We start from the raw sequence: 20,113 nt of genomic DNA on the forward strand, positions 1-20,113 counted from the left end.
TGTGTGTGTGTGTGTGTGTGTGTGTGTGTGTGTGTGTGTGTGTGTGTGTGTGTGTGTGTGTGTGTGTGTGTGTGTGTGTGTGTGTGTGTGTGTGTGTGTGTGTGTGTGTGTGTGTGTGTGTGTGTGTGTGTGTGTGTGTGTGTGTGTGTGTGTGTGTGTGTGTGTGTGTGTGTGTGTGTGTGTGTGTGTGTGTGTGTGTGTGTGTGTGTGTGTGTGTGTGTGTGTGTGTGTGTGTGTGTGTGTGTGTGTGTGTGTGTGTGTGTGTGTGTGTGTGTGTGTGTGTGTGTGTGTGTGTGTGTGTGTGTGTGTGTGTGTGTGTGTGTGTGTGTGTGTGTGTGTGTGTGTGTGTGTGTGTGTGTGTGTGTGTGTGTGTGTGTGTGTGTGTGTGTGTGTGTGTGTGTGTGTGTGTGTGTGTGTGTGTGTGTGTGTGTGTGTGTGTGTGTGTGTGTGTGTGTGTGTGTGTGTGTGTGTGTGTGTGTGTGTGTGTGTGTGTGTGTGTGTGTGTGTGTGTGTGTGTGTGTGTGTGTGTGTGTGTGTGTGTGTGTGTGTGTGTGTGTGTGTGTGTGTGTGTGTGTGTGTGTGTGTGTGTGTGTGTGTGTGTGTGTGTGTGTGTGTGTGTGTGTGTGTGTGTGTGTGTGTGTGTGTGTGTGTGTGTGTGTGTGTGTGTGTGTGTGTGTGTGTGTGTGTGTGTGTGTGTGTGTGTGTGTGTGTGTGTGTGTGTGTGTGTGTGTGTGTGTGTGTGTGTGTGTGTGTGTGTGTGTGTGTGTGTGTGTGTGTGTGTGTGTGTGTGTGTGTGTGTGTGTGTGTGTGTGTGTGTGTGTGTGTGTGTGTGTGTGTGTGTGTGTGTGTGTGTGTGTGTGTGTGTGTGTGTGTGTGTGTGTGTGTGTGTGTGTGTGTGTGTGTGTGTGTGTGTGTGTGTGTGTGTGTGTGTGTGTGTGTGTGTGTGTGTGTGTGTGTGTGTGTGTGTGTGTGTGTGTGTGTGTGTGTGTGTGTGTGTGTGTGTGTGTGTGTGTGTGTGTGTGTGTGTGTGTGTGTGTGTGTGTGTGTGTGTGTGTGTGTGTGTGTGTGTGTGTGTGTGTGTGTGTGTGTGTGTGTGTGTGTGTACTAGAACATTTTTAGGGACTGCTCTTTCCTGAACTTTAAAAAGAAAATAATGACCCGTTCAATCGAAAAAACAAAATTCACGTTTTTTGTGGTTGACATTCGGTTTTCAGTTAGAAAATTAGATGGTAAATACCACAACATCGGTATTAATGGTTCGTGCCAGAACAGTTTTGGCCTCATGCGTCCTTGAAAGATGGGCGATTAAAGAATCGAACTAGAGATATTAAACGACCTCAAAACAGAGGTGGTAATTGGAGGGGCTCGTTTAAAACACATCTTAATAAACTTTTGTACTCTTAATATACTAATATACTTAATAAACTCTTAATAAACTGTAACACAGAAAAGAATCAACAAAATCTCTTGATATTTTTGCTGGATAAGATCGGATGGGCAAATGGGATCTATCAAAAATAAAATACTATATTTATTTGAAAGAATTTACATACAAAAGAATCATACAAAATCTCTTGATATTTTTCCTCGATAAGATCGGATGGGCAATTGGGATCTATCAAAAATAAAATACTATATTTGTTTGAAAGAATTTACATAAAAATCCAGGTCACCACCCCTGATTAAATTTGCAGGTTAAAACCTTTGAACTTATTAGATATGGAAAAACAGGTCAACGAAACTCATGCATTATAAATTAAATGAATTTTTTATTTGGAAGTTTAGCTGCAGTTCGTTGACTCTAGCCAGCCTTTACGCCTTCCTGACTTTCGCTTACATGGTAGGAAGTTTATTAAGATGTGAGTTTTATTTATTTGTTTGTCTTTTGTTCTTTTTTTCTCTTGTTGTGTTAGTTTTTGTCCTTTTCTTTAAATGATTTAACTTATTTTTTGTTTTCTCTCTTTTTTGATGTGAGTTTATTTTTTATTTTTTTGGTCTTTTGTTCTTTTTTTTCTCTTGTTGTGTTAGTTTCTGTCTTTTTCTTTAAACGATATAACTTATTTTTGTTTTCTCTCTTTTTTTATTTTTGTTTATTTCCCGTTGGTAAAGGCTCCCGGACGTGGAGTCGAAATATTCGGATTTTTTTTTTTATTATTAATTAATGATTTGTTGTTGTTTTTGTTTTTAGTACGTTTGTCCCTGCTTGATATAAGCTAAACCCGTTTTTATCTCTTAAATTCTCATAAATGGAAAAGCAGTGTGGTCTTCGGCTCGTTAGTCCCTCTCCTAAGGTTTCTTCTCCCCCCTCCAGGTATTAAAATTTCTGAAAAGTACGATTTTTTTTGTATCATCATTTTAAAAAATAAAATAGAATTTTTGCCGCACCCCAAACATTTATTTGGATTGGCATTCCTGCCTCAAAATTGCATATTTTTGTCTTATTTCGTTGCATCAGCAATAGGTATAAGTATTTGTTTCAGACGAGGGATCAACTCTGATTTTCGGGCTGGATCAACTGTAAAAAAAAGTAAAGAGAGAAAAATTACATGAAACTTTTAAGAAATTATCGGTAATAATGTAAAAGTCTTGAGATATCTGTATCAGTGCTTGAATCAAAATACCTATTCCGTGTGTTGTCAACTAATATTATTCTATGGAAGATCCACATTTTAATATTGTCGTCATGTCTTACAAAGTCGTGCCAATTGAAAGGTATGATGCATTTACCAGGCTTCGCCTTCGGCTTCCTTTGCTTCTGTATCACATTGGCTGCATTTAAAAGCTAAAAAGATACTTAGGAAGAAAAAAATATTATAGATTGATTAGTTTTAATTAATTCAATTTTGTCACAGTAATTTACACTACAATCTCGATATCTTACTGAAGATTATTGTCAGGCACGCACGGCCAGTCCGTATTTACTTGGAGAGGGAGAAATAGTTTAGTCGGGAAGGAAGTGGAATTAAAACAGAGACTAGCACAGGTGAATTGTATGAAAAATGTGAAGTTACGGGTAAATATTGAAATTTCTGAATTTTCAGGGGACAGATACGTGTCGGACGTGCGGTCGTGTTTGCACCCGAAAGGGTTTGGGTCAAGAGCATCATACCATATGCTAATTATAAGAAATTATTTTTAAAATCTTTATAGGCTTTGGGGCTTTTCTGATGAACATGTATGTTGTTTTCTTAAAAAAAAAAAAAGAAAAAAAAAAAGAAAACGAACTGACAGGGTAAACTATGACAATTTTGAACTTTCAGGGAGGAAGTGGAAAACAGTCCCTACACACATGCCAAACTCGTGATCATGTTTGTACCCAAAAGGTTTTGAAGGAGGGGCTAAGTCATCACAAAATACATGCGAATCGTTAGAAATTACTTTTAAAATCTTGTAAAAAAAAAGAATAAGTAAAATTGATACCATATAGCTTGAAGCTAAAAATCACCTCAAGCGAAGTATCATCTGAGTAATCTGGCCATTTTGTGAGTTCTCTATGGTGTCACCCTTCGATTGACATGTTCGCCGACAAAAAAGATGTCAAATTTCACGGTCTTTTCATGCTAATTTCAAAGTTAGACCACAAGTTCTTCATTGCTCTCAATGATGACTTGTCCCCCGGGAAAGTTCACTAATGTTCCCTTTGTCTTTGTAACGGTCAGCCGACGCTGTAGCTTATAAAATGGTTTTTAAGGTACTTTATTACCTTAAAGAGAGGACAAGCAGGGTAGTGTATGCTCATCTGCAGTCTGATCCTCCTGATATTTATTAACGTGCTAATACTTTACTGAGAAGAGCTTAGTAAACAGTTTTATCATTTATATAAGAAGTGTAAAAATGTCAAACAAGGCGTTGGGCATGACAAGAATGGACTACAAATGTCAGTTTTAGAAGAAATGTCACGCAGTCTTAGAATCACTGCAGCCAAAAGGCTCGAACCGGAAACCAATAAAAAGTTGTTTTTTTTTACAGGTGATTTTCATTAATAGAGAGTTGGTCAACAGAGGCGTTGCACGGTGGTATGAAGTGGATGCCGACGAAAATATTATAACAAAAAATCAACTAGATTAATCTAAAAATGACATTGGTGTATTTTGAGGAACAAAATCTATATTTGTTTCCTTGAAATTAGATGGCGTAACAGTGATGCATCACTCGTGTAAATCCCAACATGATTTAGTTTTGAGATTTTGATATTGGTGACCAAATTATTTTTTTAAATTAGTGTACAGGGTTTTCTATTGTCGTCAAAACAGTCATATGTCGAAATGTCGGTTTTTCTAGTTTTAGTCGACTAATCATAGTTTTTGCCACTTGAAATTTTTGCAGCCCAATTTTGTATATTTAGGTCTCTTTCATCTAGGGTATTTAAAATACGAAGATCTCTAGTCCGATATATATTCGTCTTTTTTGCGTCATTTATGTCTATTGAATTTTCCTCAGAAAGGGGGGGGGGTATGCAGCATTATTTACAGACAAATCTGAAAGAGCAATCATGCTTTCATTTGGTTGTGGGGATAAAAAACTAGGTGTTTTGGGATCTCTCGCGAGGCTTGTTCTCAGTAACAAAATGTAAATCGTATTATATACATCTATTTTTTTTTAATATCTGAGGATTTGAAGCATCGATCGTTTTCATCTTGGAGTCGGACTGAGTTGTAGTTTCAAAATTCTTGTCGTAAACTTTGGACATTTTTCGGTACTCTTTTACTAAACGGACTCTTTTATATAGTGCTAGTTTGGTTAATTCTAATGAAATAAAATAAAATAGGACGAATATATAATAGTTTAGAAACAAATTTGGGCTATATATTTGCACTTTAGTGGGGGGTGGGAGGCAAAGCATAGTATTTATTAAATACGTAATCTAACCTAACCTAGGTACCTCCCCCCCCCCCCCTAAAGCCCAAAAAACAACAATTTAAATACACTTCTTGCATTTGTTTATATCCCAGAAGGCAGCGGAAACCTGTATTCATCATACGTCTCGGTCTAATTGGTGACTGGTTTGCATTGCCGTATATAAAAGAGTTTGTTTAGTAAAAGAGTACCCATTTTTCACAAGCGGAACTGCAGATTTTGTTGTTACGAATTTTCTGTGGCTAACTACATAGCCATAAACATAGCTATCATAGGTACTTATGTGTTATAGCGACCACACTCAAAAGTAAAAGTTAGGTTAGTCATGAAATATACCGAAATCTGATGAAAGTATAACTTTATTAACAACACTATGGAAATTATAACAGAGAATTATGGAAAGCAGGCCTCCCAGAACGCAATATATTAAATACCTAACCACCTCTATATATTAAATGTTTAATTAAAATATATCTGCATATTACTTCATCTCGCTCAGGCTAAGCTAATTATTTCGGAGTAGACACAGAAAACTGGTTTCATTGCAGATCAAGAACAAAGCGTGATCGCTATAACACGTAAGTACCCTATCATAATATTTGTAAATTCTTTTTTTTTGTTTTATCTGAAGTATAAGAGTATAAGAGAGGGTATAAGAGAGAGTATAAGAGTATAAGAGAGGTAGTATAAGAGAGGGTCCAGCTCCTCTCTAGACTTAAAAAACCGTAAATTGCTGCGAATTGCAGAAATTTCATTAAGACACAATTCTCAATTTGTCAAAAACGTTAAGAACTTTTAGCCAAAAATTGGGGTATTTGCGAATTTTCCGTGGTCAACTACTATTATTAGCTCGTCAAAATATAAGGTCTTTTATTATATCTACGTACATCTTACTGAAATAGATAACAATCCCGTTGATTTTATATACAATCGTTTTGTAATAGTGTATATCTGTATTGTTGTTAAATGAATATTTAACGAGATGCGTTTTAATGATGTGCTTATAATGTCATTATCTTTGTTGGGCAGGAACTTGATTTTCTTTTTTTTACCCTTTTCGGTTGTCATCCTAGGCAAAGAATCAATTTCATTTCTTGTCGCAATTCCGTAAAAGACCTATGTAGTCTTGTATTCTGTTTAAAGGAGCTTAGCTGATGCCCTCGTTTAATATCTGTATCAAAGAGTATAGTATCTAAAAATGTGGGAACTGACACTACCGTCTATGAAACGCACGTTATCTATTTTAGTAGTGACTAAATGAAAGATGGCGCTTGTGTTTTCTTCTCGACGTGAGCACTGGGTTCAATTCTGAGTTACGCTTGCATTGGTCTGTGTTTTAATATATAAATATATCTCAAAGGGAGATACTTGTATGATATACGCCCTACTGCTCAACTTGTTCTTTTATTGATCCGCTATAGAACCGTTTTTTTTCGTTAGTTTCTTTCAGCTTAGCGTTAGACACAACAATGGGAATTGACAGAATAGATGGGAAATATATAATTTGGGCTATATATTTCCACTTTAGGGGTGTGAGTATAGTATTTGGAAATTATGAAGTTAGAAAAAAATTCTTAGTACATAATATGCAGAATGATTGTACCAAACACATTAGACATGCAGACCCGCTGTAAAAAAAATAAAATAAAAACAAAAATCATAAAGCTGTGAAACATTAACTCGTAGAAATATCCTTTAAACTGTTTACAGTTTAAAAAAGGATACGAATCAAGGATTTTAGTGTAATTTACTTCCGCAGTGATTAAAGCTTTATTTATTTTCAAAGTAAATATAATATTAAAACTTGCAGTCGCCGTTTGGTTTTAAAAATAACTTACCGGAGCTTTTGACTTGAAAACTAAATTTGTCGCAATAATGAAATTTGACACGTTTTGGGCTCCAAAGCTGTATGACAAGAAAAGGAATTGGTTTTATTGGATCGAATATTAGTCTTCCGTTAAATTTATCCTACTTCTCAAATTCAGTTCGAACTCGTTATTGGGAGGAGCGAAGCATCACCTCAACTTAAGTAATTGGGGAATTTGTAAGTTTTACTTTTCAGCTCGAATATTATCCTACTCGTCTTTCAGGTCGAATTTACTTTTCATTCCAGAGGGCAACCAAATTTGGCGGAGGTGGGGGATATAACCTGGATTTAAAGTAAAGTAAAAATGGGATATATTGTCTATCAGTTTGAGTTCACGATCCTCTGAGGTAGTGTCTATATCCTCCTCGGGGGGAGGGGGGATATTTACTGCAAAGCAGGAAAAAAAATAATGTTACCTTTTTGAAAAAAAGTTCCTGACGTCTTAGCTAGTGGAGGACATGTACTTGAAAAGGGACAAAATAAGGAATGTTACCTTTTAGGTCAAAGGTCTCATTTAAGGTCGAAGTCGCTTTTGTTTTGAGGTGGTAGCCCTACTGTTCTATGGTTTTGAATATTAAACGAGAATTTTTTTTTTTTTTTATCTAAAATGAAGTCTTTTAGGTCGAATTTTCATTATAGTTGAAATAGTTAATTCAATAACCCACAGTTAATTCAATAACCCACATAAGAATCTTTTCTTTAAACCCACCTTAAAAACAGCAGATTCCCCCGCGAGTCTCTTGTGTACGGTATTCAGTACGGTATATTAATGATTCAGTACGCTAGTATAAGTGCGTAACACGTAAAAAGAATTTAATAAATGAAAATACAGAAAGAAAAACGGGTAAAATCTGTAAACGGCATATCATCTGTACAAAAGACGGCATACAAAACACGGCATGTGTACAAAAGAACTACAAAACAGGCATCAAAATATGTTTGTTTACATTTTTTTATGTTTTTACGAATCGGACAAACATTTCGGGGGCGGACGAATCGGAAAAAACCGAAGGGCGTGCACTCGACATATAGGTGGAGCAATATGTAGTGTCGTTCACGTTGAAATTACTCATGCCAATGTCCGTTGAAATGTGACGCTAACTAACAGTTTCCACCGTATTACAAAACTGAATATCTCACAACGGTTGTGTTAAAAATCTGAGTTTTATTTATGAAATTGAAAATTAATGTTTCATAAAATCAACGTATAAAATAAAGGTTTTTCACATACGCTATATTAAGATAGCTATAAAATTTATCTTGTACGTTTTGTTTGATTTTTTTTTTCCTTTCAAATGTGCGTATAGCATAAGTTGGAAAGCCTTAGGGATGCTTTCTAAAATCGGTCTTGTATTTTTTTTTTAATTTGATCATTTTTCTCTGATTTAAAAAATTTCCTTGCATAACTGCGTGCCCAAAAAGCAAAACGTATATACTTGGAAGGCTTATTTAGTGTGTCTTTCATGGGTTTAGTACCTCCTATCTAAAAGGCGAATATACAAAGGCATGTTTACTTCAAAGGACTATGATTGAAAAAAATATATTCAAGAAACTATCTTAGACTGCCAAGCGTAATTTTGTGAATTTAATTAAAACTGACTGGTAAGGGTTTGAGATGGGGTAGGGTTGAACACCTACCCTGTCTTTTGACGCTTGACTGCATTTCTAAATTCCATGTCATATCTATTTTCCTTCGGGGACAACTATAAAACTTTTTTTTTATTCTAGTCTGTATTACCTATGCAAATTTCATATCATGTAATTTTAAGCTTTTCAATTTGATTTGGGGGGAGGGGCATCTGTGGGAAAGGAAGTATTTTGTGACGAAATTGCCAAGAAGGTGTCAATTTGTGTTGCTTTTTTTTAAGTGGAAGGGGTGGTCTGCAGCCCCCGCTATATTGTGGGATAAATTCCTCTTCCAGGTCAAATGCAAAATTTCATAATCGGTATTTGTTTTTCTCTTGTCGATATTACGACTATTAAGTTTTTCATGGTATAATTTTAAGTTATTTAACCGGAATTTGATTCGGGACGGGGGGGGGGGGCGGGGTGAGTATTTGGATAAGTAGTTTCTTGTCATGAAATTACCGACAAGTGCATAGATTTTTTTATACTGTTTAGGGGGTGGTCAACAGGCCACTCTCCTGTACATTTGGTGTGTCCTCGGGTTTCATATGTTATAAGGCAGGGCTTGTCATAGATATACTTTAATATAAAAAAGTATCTATTATGCACTAGAAACTATACAATTTATATATGTTTTTCTTTCTCATTTGAAACCCTAAAAAGGCCTGCAAACCTTCCAAAATGCTTCAAAACTTCATTTACAATTGTTGTTGTTGCTACACCTAAAGTGACACTATAAATCAGTAATTTGAACCTTGCGTCATCTAATAAGTTTTTACTGATTTGATGTATTCTTAGAAGTATACTAGCGTCTCGTTCGATAGGAGTGATCAGTCATCATTGGGAAAGCCAAGGTCGTATTCAGAGGGGGAGGGGGTACCGTGTTCGAGTCCCTTCCTCTGCAATTTTGTCCGGATCAAAAAAATAAAAAAAAAAAAAATCGATGCGTTTTAATGCCCCCCCCCCCCCCCCCAAAAAAAAAAACTCCCAGGCAGAAATCCAAAAATTTCTATGTATTGTGTCAATATAGGGTCCCAAAGTTAAGGTACTGCTGTTTTTCTTTTTGTTTGAATCTTAAAAAAAAAAGTTTCTTGTGAAAACTAAAAATCCCAACTCTAATAAAATTGATAAGTTTTTAGTTACCGCCTTGAAGTGTGGCAGGACTGATATTAAGTACGTTGTTTGTTTTTTGTTCTTTTTTGTGGGGAGGGCGTAAAGTTAACCTTCCCGCTATTGTTTACCAAAATATTTTATGTCGAATCATTATATTCTGATTATATGTAACTCTCACTATTACATCATGTGAACCTTCTGAAAAAAAAAATGTCTAAAATAGCTGATGCATTAAAATATACTTCGGGAGATGTCTCAGAAAGAGAAATTCAGGCTAAGAATATGCCAATTAAGTTTAATAAGTACTGTAAATTGCATATGAGAGCACAATCTATCTTATGATTACATCTGTTAACTCTAGTATGACATAAAAATCTCCACAAACAACGATATTTAATACATTGTATTTTGGGCACGACAAAGTTAAGCTATTGTCTTGTTTACTATTGTCACCAATAATTTTCGTATTGTTTATATTAGATTTTCTTTTGGCTCCAGTGATAGTGTGTGCCGCTTTTATTTATTATTTTTTGCTTCATTTTCAGTGGTCCTGTAGCAATGACGTTTTTTTTTCTCTGTTTATTTTTTCTCTTTTTTGTTTTTTTGTTTCATATTCTTCTTGTCATTGTGTTTTGGAAAAAAATTATTTTTTTGCCACAATATAAGGTAATTCTGTCAAAACTTGTTTGTTTCTTTTTGTTAATATACCAAACAGCTTGAGTAAATTCTGAAGCAGTATAGTTTTATAGTGACTCTTGTAATTCGTATTTTAGGGCCCAATTACTATTTTTATTATAATAAAATAGTAATTAAAATACTAAAATAGTATTTTATATAATAATGTATATAATAAAATATAATAACTATATAATAAAATAGTTATTATATTTTGTATATATATATAAAAAAGGATTTATTAATTTTTATGTTCCCTTCACAAGTTCCGGTACCACAGAGCTTGGTTTCACAGCAACGCGTGCAGTTCGTATTTTATAACATAATTACTATGTTTATTATTAATATTATTGTTAAGAACCATTTTGTTTGTCAGGGGTTATTTTCCCTGTGCAAGTTTTTTTTTTTTTGCAATCCTACGGTTTCAATGTAAGATAATTGTTGATAGCTGAAATTCAGCTTTATTCATCCGCCGAATTACATTACTGAAATTTGCAAGGCAACAATTATCGTGTTTTCCTATTTTCTAAGCAAGTTTAGATCATTCTCTATGAAAAAGTTTCGGTAAAATTTTACGTTTGGCTTGATGAATGGACCAGGGGCGGATCCAGAAATTTTCTTCTTTTTTTTGGGGGGGGGCAAAATAGTTTGATCCAATAAACTTGCGTTAGGAGCAAGTTTAATTAACGCAAACTTGCGTTAATTAAATAAATTACACTACTTTAGACGAAATTAGGGGGGGGGGGGCGCCCCCTCGCCCTCCTCCTGGGTCCGCCACTGGAATGGACAGACCTGAAACTGCTAATTCAAACGATGTAAGTATCTTGTGCCTTCAGGGAAGTTACAGCGGCAGGGGTTGTGCAAAATTGCATAATTCACAGGGAGCAGAAATCTTAAAATGCGCAACAAGTTAAATTCCTTAAGATTCCTTTTTCTGTCCTGAAAATGTCGAATGTCCTGTTAATATAAGTCAGGAATTCTGTAGGTCTTCTGTCCAGAAAGATAGTTCTTGGTTGTTTGTTCATATTGCAGTCGTGATTTCTGGTTACATGACTCATACCCAGGTGAGAACGGGAAACTTATCTCTGGCAATCTAACTTTGGAAGATGAGATTAAACGACTAGCGCCACTTACAGTTTAATGGTGTCTTGAGACTTCATCAAAAAAGCAGAATATTATAAAGAAAATCGGATGCTTGATAGGTAAGGCCGTATCCAGGAGAGGTTTTTTTTTTTTTTTTTTTTTTTTTTTTTTTTTTTTTTTTTTTTTTAGTAAAACGCCCTTCGAAAAAAAAAAATCCTGGGTACGGCCTTGCTGATAGGATTAGTAGGATTCAAGCTGACATTTCTCTTTTATAATTAATCGACATTTTTGTTTTCAAAAACTATTTAAGTCAAAATCCAGCCTGCACGATGTAGCACCCATGCTACTACTACTAACAACTCATTGTAGCACCAAGCCGTCTGTGGTCAACACAGCTACGCACGCTTCTCCATCCCAATATTTTAAAATCCACCCTCCCTCTAATAAATTATAACTTCTGTTCAATCATTCCTTATGAACTCCTACCCAATTCGGGGACATACTGCTTTTCGTTTGGTCATAGATGGCTGGTCGAAAAGAACGATCTTTGGCAATCTATCATCCGCAGAATTTCAACATTTCTCATTATGGTACTAGAAAGCAAGATAGAACCACACTTTTCATTCAGCTGACAGTTGGAAACACGGTTATTCAGACAGATGCCCAAAACTATCCGTAGTCGATTCCTCTGCTAAACATCTAACGAACCTCCGTATTTTTGAGCGCCCATGTTTCAGCACCATACTTGATCAGTTTCATCACTATAGCTTTCCAGCTAGGGTAAAATCTTGGTAGATTAATTAGGCTAGTTGATTTTTAGCTGGTAGGTCTAACAGAATTCTTCTTTCTTAATCAGTGGCATTAATTAACCCTGAATTTTAAATTAATCAAATAAGTTGCTGCGACCAAACAAATTTGGTCGCCAGTTGCTAAATGCATATCATAGGCAGCGCAATCGCGCTGCCTAAGTAAAGAACGATGTTGGCACAATTTTTTTTTTTTTTTTTTTTGGTTTTTCCATTTTCAGGGCACTTCGTACCGAAGGAGTTGTAGAAACTTCGAAAAGGGCTCATTCGATTGGAAATTGGAGTGGCTAGTGCCCTTTTTAATAGTTAAAAGTGATTGGAGGGCAACTAGCCCCCCCCCCCCCCCACCCACGCCCATCATTCCCCCAAACACATCCAATTTTGAGATAGCCATTTTGTTCAGCGCAGTTGATTTCCAGATAGAAAATATGTTTTTGAGGAGGTCACTCCCCACAACCCTCAGGGCAAGGGTTTTAAGTTATGCCCTAGGGGCATTTAAGAACGATGTTGGGACAATGTATTTTTTATTTTTTTTTCCTTTAGACCAGGGCACTTTGTATCCAAGAAGTTGTCGTAGAAACTTCAAAAAGGGCTCATTCAATTGGAATGGCTTGTGCTCTTTTTAATAGTCGAAAGTGATTGGAAGGCAACTAACACCCCTTTTACGCCCACCATTTCCCGAAACACATCCAATCAAAATTTTGAGATAGCCATTTTGTTCAGTATAGTTGATTTCCAGATAGAAAATATATTTTTGAGGAGGTCACTCCCCCACAACCCTCAGGTTAAGCGTTTTAAGTTATGCCCTGGGGGCATATAAGAACGATGTTGGCACAATGAATTATTTATTATTTTTTCCCTTTAGACCAGGGCACTTCGTATCGAAGAGCTAGTCGTTGAAACTTCGAAAAGGGCTGATTCAATTGGAAATCGGAGTGACTTGTGCCCATTTTAATAGCCCCCACAGCCCTCAGGGCAAGGGTTGTAAGTTATGCCCTGGGGTCATATAAGGTTTTCTAGAAAGCGTTGTGGTAGAAACTTCAAAAAAGGTTCATTCAATTGGAAATTGAAAGGGCTAGTGCCTTTTTAACAGTCGAAAGTGATTGGAGGGCAACTAACTCTCTCTCACTACCACCTTTTCCCCAAATACGTCCAATAAAAATTTTTAGACAGCCTTTTTTTCAACGTAGTTGAAAGTTCTGTAAATTAGCTCTTTGAGGATGACAACCCCCCCCCCCCCACAGCCCTCAGGGCAAGGGTTGTAAGTTATTAATTAATGACATAAAAGGATTATGCATCCTTTGAATAAAGTTTAAAACCGTGTATTTTAAACCCCCGTACTTTAATCAATAAACGTTATCTTTTATCTATTCAAGTAAAAATCCTATAGCCTAATTCTAAAATTACTTGAAATTATTTTATCAGTATAAATCATTTTTATCATAATTAAAATTATGAATTATGAATAAATCTTATGAATAAAAGAATTTTTATTCCGGGCGCTAGAGCAACTTTCCACTCTTAAAAGTTTCACATTCTTTATGTCCTGCCATCGTTTCTCTGAAATTAGACTAGTAGAATGGTCAGGTCCATAAACTAGTTCGAATTAATCGTAGTTCTGTGTCCCAGGGCTGCATGGGAAATTTGAGGCAATGTTGTTTTCGAACAAAGATAAATGAAAGAGAGAGGAAGTCGAGTAATATCGCCTGTTTCGCCTATCATTGCAATTGGACTGATAAATATAGATGGGGTTGCCTATCCCAGCAGTCTTTTTATTGATTTCACAGCCGAGCTGCTGTGAAGTTGGGCTCTAAACAAAATTCGCTTTGCAATATATTGTATTCCAGAAGTCTTATCGAGTGAAAGTGCTACCATCTACACCGGATACATAGTAGTATAACTGCCGTTTAAGTAAATTTTTCTTCTGTAAGACACTAATAACTTACTTAATTGACTGATAATTGCATTTATAAAGGGCTTCAAGGTATTAAAATTAAAAATTTTACATTAAAAGTGTATTATTATATTGCAGGGAAACAAGAGTAAGGAAGTGAAACCGTAGTCTGTGTTTTTCAACCCTCATAGGCTACGAATTGTGGCTCAATAGAACAGCATATTTAGTTAGCTTGTCTAGAACTATCACTAAATTAGTCACGAGTTTAGAGTGTACTGTAAGGTGTTGTAAACCACTTTAAAATTAAGATCCTGGTTCGATAAATTGAAGATATAAAAGGACAAGGTACAAAATGGATAGTAACCATTTTCGAACTCGTTTTCCTCAAATTATCGACTCGTAGCTTTGTACTTTTCACTTTTATTTCGTGCCAGTTCCTCTTTATTTCTCTACGCGTAGTTGAGTTAGATGTGATTTAATAGAACATCATTCTGTAATTTTTATACTTTAAAGATATATTTCTACATATTTTCCAATGCGCTACTGAGTCACGTTGAATTTATGGTAAGTGTTATTTCTGTAATTTTTATCATTATTTACTTGTTTTCCAACAAATGCTCATTCTTTCATCTACAGATCAAAAACCTGCTGGGGGGGGGGGGGGGTAAATCTAGGAGGCGTATCAAGGGTAATTTTTTGCATTTTTTCCCCAATAAAAATACCTAAACGGAGTATTTTTTTTTTTTAATAAGGAAACCAAACTCTAGAGGGGGGAGGGGCTGGCCAAAGAAAATCTAGACAGGTAAATTTGGGAACAAAAAGAAGCCGATGATAGTGGATTTCTACTCAGAGATGTAGGAAGGGCTAGCAGGACAAAACAGTGTAATAAGGCATCTCAAAGTACGGCACTCAATACTTACCATGCAGGTCTCTCAGGCAATCAACAGAATAAAATATATTTATTCATTATAATAGATGGGGCTAACATGAGCATGTCAACGTTAAAAAAGAAGACAAAAAAAAACAAGGATCAAGACAAAAGCAGCAACAATATTTATAGTAGCCAGGGCCGGATCGACTAGGTGCGGGGCCCGATTGGAATCTTTTTTTGCGGGGCCCCCTCTATATATTAAATTTTTATGCTTAATTCAAATCCAGCAAATGAATGGATATATATATATATATATATATATATATATATATATATATATATATATATATATATATATATATATATATATATCGCATTTTCATGTAACCTTTAGCATAGCTGTTTGTGTCTCACAACTTTTCTTCCTTCAGATCTGTTGGGATACAACTGATCTAATAATTTAAAAGATGTGAAATGTGTTCTTTAACATGTCCATTGGGGTCTAAAAAGTACATTTGGCCATATGAATATGGCTCAAAATTACCATAAAACAAGACTAAAATGAGATAACCATTTCTGAACACCCTTTCACCGTTACTCAGAAAGGGTAATCTTATTTTAGTTTTTTTTTTTTTATCAGTTTTATTCTACACTAGGGACGGTCAAGCGGAGGTCGAGGTCTTGACCAAAATATTTGCATCTTTTTTTAGTTTTTTCACTGGCTGTTTATTGTCCTCGTTTTTCCCTTTCTTCGCAATTTTATGTTTTATCATAATTAGCCTGTATGGTCTCAGAAATTATTTTATTTTTTTGTACTTATTTTGTGTTAACGTTAATTTACGTTTGTGTCCCCTAGATGAAACTGCTGAAAATGCCTTTTGAAATTTACATCACCGAATATGGTTCATAGAAATCTCCATATTTCTAAATTTTTGTTCAGCAAATGCTTCTAAAACGGTTTTAAAATCTTTTTTCCTTGTGCCTTCACTTTCAGTCAATATAATTGCAAAACTATTTAGTCTATCCTGATTTATTGTTGATATCACAGTTTTTTTTTTTTTTTTTTTTTTTTTAGTGTGGAAAATGATCTTTCTCCAGAAGCAACGCTTACTGGAATTGCTAAGAACACTTCACAATTTCGAAAATAAATTGTTCATTTTTATGGCGGCGCGGGGCCCTTTTAAACACGGGCCCCGATTGGGCTCATTCTTTCCAATCGCCCTTTTTCCGGCCCTGATAGTAGAAAGTGCTGCTTCAAGGTCACGAGATTAAAATGAATCATAAAAAGAATTTATATGTGTTTAGAGCTAGGTAAAAATGAGCAAATGAAGTTGAGGGCCGGAAAGAGATCCGCAAATAAGCTTGGGCATGAAGCAGATTTGTTTGTACCTTTGGGACCAATCCTTCCAAATAAGAGCAATGGAAGTGTTAACATTCAAATATTTATTTGAAAAAAGAAAAAGAGACAATACAAGAAACGAAAACTAGAAACATATTTTTGGAATCACAAACACTAAATAATTTTTTTAAAATAGACAAGGACAAACAACTATAATATAGAAAAAAATATATAGTCAGTTGTAGTTATTCAAAGGCAATATGTTACACTCGATAAATATTATAAGAGGGGGGGGGGACTGAACAATAAGTTTTGGTGTTCGATTGTTTCTAACGACCTGTTACTTATACGAAGAAGGCTGTTGTTTGACATACTATTTTTATTTCTATTCTAATTTTCTCAGCATTTGAAGAAAGGCGATCAAACAAATTTTGAAAAAAAACCCTGCAATTACCTCAAGAATCAAAGAAGGTACTGGAAAACAGGCTGGGTTAACCGATCGAGCGTATTTCGCGTAATAGCTTGCTGTAAACAGTTCTTCTACTTTCTCCGCAAAATCTTGCGAATTCCTTGAACTTCCCGAAGTGAAAATTGGGTTCTTCGAAATCTCCGCGAAAATTACCGCTAACATAAATTAGAGAAGTTTCTCCGCAAATTTTGCGAATAGGGCTGACTGTAAAGAGTTCTTCTACTTTCTACGAAAAATTTTGAGAATTCCTTACACTTCCCGAAGCGAAAATTGGGTTCTTCAAAATATCCGCGAAAATTAATGCTAACATAAATTAGCGAAATTTCGTGATTTCCTCGAATTTCCCAATATTAACATAAACTGGAGATAGCGGTTTTTACGATTTACCAACGTTGACTTTTTTTGTGAAATCTTGAATGGAGAAAACCCGGGAAATACCCGAATAAATCATAGAAAGCGTAAATTTTTTTTATAAATATCAGCTAGAAACAAGCAGCACATATTGCCTTTTGAATTACAACAGTTAAAAGAATAAAAGGCTAACACGAAGTAGATAAGTAGTGTTTTATTGGGACATGTCTAGAATACATGTAACACGGAAACAATAGCATTAGATGAATCTTGAGTAGATCAAGAATGGTCAAGAATGATTGGTTTTCAATGACAGACTTTTTTTTGGTTTTCAATGACAGAATAATTGGTTTTCATTCTGTCAAGATTCTCGACAGAATGAAAACCAATCTGATGCTCGTTTTACACGATCCCAAGACTTATTTAATCAGCCAAACTACAAATAGCATTCATGCGACAAAATTGACCCAAAACTTCAAGGAAACAAGATGCAATTTTTATTCAAGCACAGTTGGATATAAAAATTGTTCACGGGATAATTTATTTTTAAAAGCGTGTATATCGATCTTTATACTTTGTAATTTGGCTAACTTAGAAGACACACAATGAAAAAGTAAAAAATACTAAATGAATCGCGTATGCATTATCCTTCGACACAATGAAAATCAATCTGGGGCTCGTTTTATGAGATTCATAGAATAAGCGAAATAACAAATTTTTTTCGTGTGACAAAATTGACCTAAAATTTGATTCGAGCGTAGAAGCATAGAAAAAATTTGAATGGGAGAATTTAAAACAGTCTTAAAAATGTATATGTCGATCATTTGACTGATCTAGAAGACTTGTAATACAGAAAAAAAACGTCGGATCGTGTGTGCATTATCCTCTGACAAAATGAGAATCAGACTCACTCTCATTTTAAAATGACACTTAAAACGCAACATTTTTACATTCAAACTAAAATCGCTACATTTTCACACTAGCTTAATAGCTATTATTGATGGTCCGGTTATTTTGATGATGTTTTTTTGCCCCCCCCCCCCAACTTGGGCCGATTTTGCAAAATCGGCCGAAAATTATCAAAATATCTGATTTCTGCAGAAAATTCGGCATAAATCAGGTAACGATTCGGTAAAATTTACGAAGATCGCCCCACCAATAAAATGAGCCTCAGGACGCCCCTGGTTCTCCCTTTATATCTTGGAAAACGGAGGCGTACGACATCCAATATTTTTCGTAAAAATAGTCCACGGGTGGCTTCATGAGCAACCGCAACGGAGAATAGTGAAAAAAAATTATTTTTTTTGGCATCGTAATTGATTTTTTTTTTTAAACAACAAAATTACCGCACCTCCCGATTCTGAAAAATTGATTTTGACTCCTCCCCCCCGTACATTTTTATAGATTGACACCGCAACATGGTTGAATATTTCCGATGACTATCTACTGTCTGTATATTGGTTACTGTAAGCTATTTTGTTCAGTCGCTGCTAGTTAGAAATGGGGTGATTGACACGTGAAATTACTTTTGGCAAATATCCAGCAATAAACACTGTCTTAGTGTCGAGTTCCCTTTCAATCACTTTTATTTGTCGGCCTCACTTAATTTACAAACCCGTCTTCAAAAATTATAGCCAACGTAGGTTATTCTAAATTAATTTTCTATTAAGTTTTATTGCTGTAGGCAAATATTAAGAATTTGATGGCAAAAACTTGGCTTTCATTGGTTTATTTGATAAGAAAAATTCAAGATTTATTTGCATAAGGTCAATTAGGCTCACCCACAATAGAGAATCATTGGATTCTATAGCTTATTATTAATAATGACAATAAGTGTTATGTACCACAGCCTTATTCCCCCTTCCTCCCTCTAAAATATTAATTATTAACAACTCGAAATTACGGCACAGATTTATTACTAAATACTGAACCGAAACTGCTTTTCTTACATTCTCCTATCAATCCTTTATCTTCATACATACAAGTTACAATAACAAATCACTATATAGACACACATATGGATACGAAATTATCCACAGATAGGACTCAATTATAAAAACATGCACAATTTAAAATAAAAAAGGAGTACAAACAATCCGAAATTCCGACTAATTGAGGACTAAGAAAAATGGAGTCAACTGACGCTTGCCAAATACATCTGCCTGATTTCAGTTTTAGGCTGGTATTCAAAAAGGGCTGCACGATTTTGCCCTTCGCTTTTCTTTACCCAATGCCCGTAGACCCGGAAAGCACAGCCATCTATTACCTGAAATTAGATGTTTAGATTAAAAGTTAGAAGTAATAGAAGGAAAATGCTAGAAAAAATAGCCCTCGATGTGACAATTGGGCCCCCTAGCCTTCGATAACTAGCCAAAATCAAACCGACACACCAGGAAATAGTAGCAAAATTAGACTTTAAGTTTATATAATTAAGGATTCTTGAAAAAAAGGAGGGCACCTTACAGAAAACCTTAAAACCAGTGTTCCGTTTGAGTCTAAGTTTAAAGTTTTACCAGGAGATCTTCATTGAAGTATCAAGAACATCATAAATAAAAATAATTTTGAGCCTAGATCAATCTTGGTCAATTCATACCTGAAAATCGCAATTTATTTTTGTTGGCGTTGCAACGTTGAAAGTAAATCAGTAGAACTAATTCGTTAATGTGACACTGCTTTTCGCGTGTAAATATTTAAACATTAAAAGTCAGTCACTTTTCACCTTCAAAAGAAAACTAGATCTTCTCTAGCTATTTGGTACCATTTTTTTTTTTTTCTCGAGCAGAATTATAATTATAATGCTCTGTTGATATTTTGGTAGTTGGAAGGTTTGGTAACCCGATGCATATTTGTAATGTAGAGTATTCTAGGAGTAGCCATACAAGCCCAGAATACTGGGCTTCGTGCTTTTTTTTGTATATATTAGTTATGTAATAAAGATCTCCATTTGTTATTGTTATCATATATTTTAGCTTATTGTTTGCATATCCCCCCCCCCCATGTTTCTTTTCTTTAGATTTGGCAACCCCTACTACCCAAAATTGCATAACGGATGTTTTCTTTTTATTAGAAACTGAACTTCCCATTTTTCCTAATTTCGAATACATGGTTGCACATGGCATACATTATACATGTATACCATGGTATGGCCTACATGGTTGTGCA

General features: G+C 35.2%; 2 protein-coding genes across 5 annotated transcripts in view; one reads left to right on the forward strand and one right to left on the reverse strand.

Annotated features, from left to right (window-relative positions):
- spoon (A-kinase anchor protein spoonbill) overlaps positions 1-10,193 on the forward strand; it is a 141,620-nt gene extending 131,427 nt beyond the window's left edge. For both annotated transcript variants that reach the window (XM_089103546.1, XM_089103545.1), the window contains one exon: positions 3,970-10,193. In XM_089103546.1, coding sequence (XP_088959672.1) covers positions 3,970-4,068 — 99 coding nt within the window. In that variant the 3' untranslated portion in view covers positions 4,069-10,193. The remainder of the gene's footprint in view (positions 1-3,969) is intronic.
- Positions 10,194-16,106: 5,913 nt separating this feature from the next.
- PhKgamma (phosphorylase kinase gamma) overlaps positions 16,107-20,113 on the reverse strand; it is a 73,069-nt gene continuing 69,062 nt past the window's right edge. For all 3 annotated transcript variants that reach the window (XM_089102902.1, XM_089102901.1, XM_089102903.1), the window contains one exon: positions 16,107-19,217. In XM_089102902.1, the coding sequence (XP_088959028.1) occupies positions 19,086-19,217 (132 nt within the window). In that variant the 3' untranslated portion in view covers positions 16,107-19,085. The remainder of the gene's footprint in view (positions 19,218-20,113) is intronic.

Source organism: Artemia sp. Qi Xiang Cuo, chromosome 17 (assembly GCF_049724085.1).
Source record: "Artemia sp. Qi Xiang Cuo chromosome 17, ASM4972408v1, whole genome shotgun sequence".
In the NCBI taxonomy this organism is placed as follows: Eukaryota; Metazoa; Arthropoda; class Branchiopoda; order Anostraca; family Artemiidae; genus Artemia; species Artemia sp. Qi Xiang Cuo.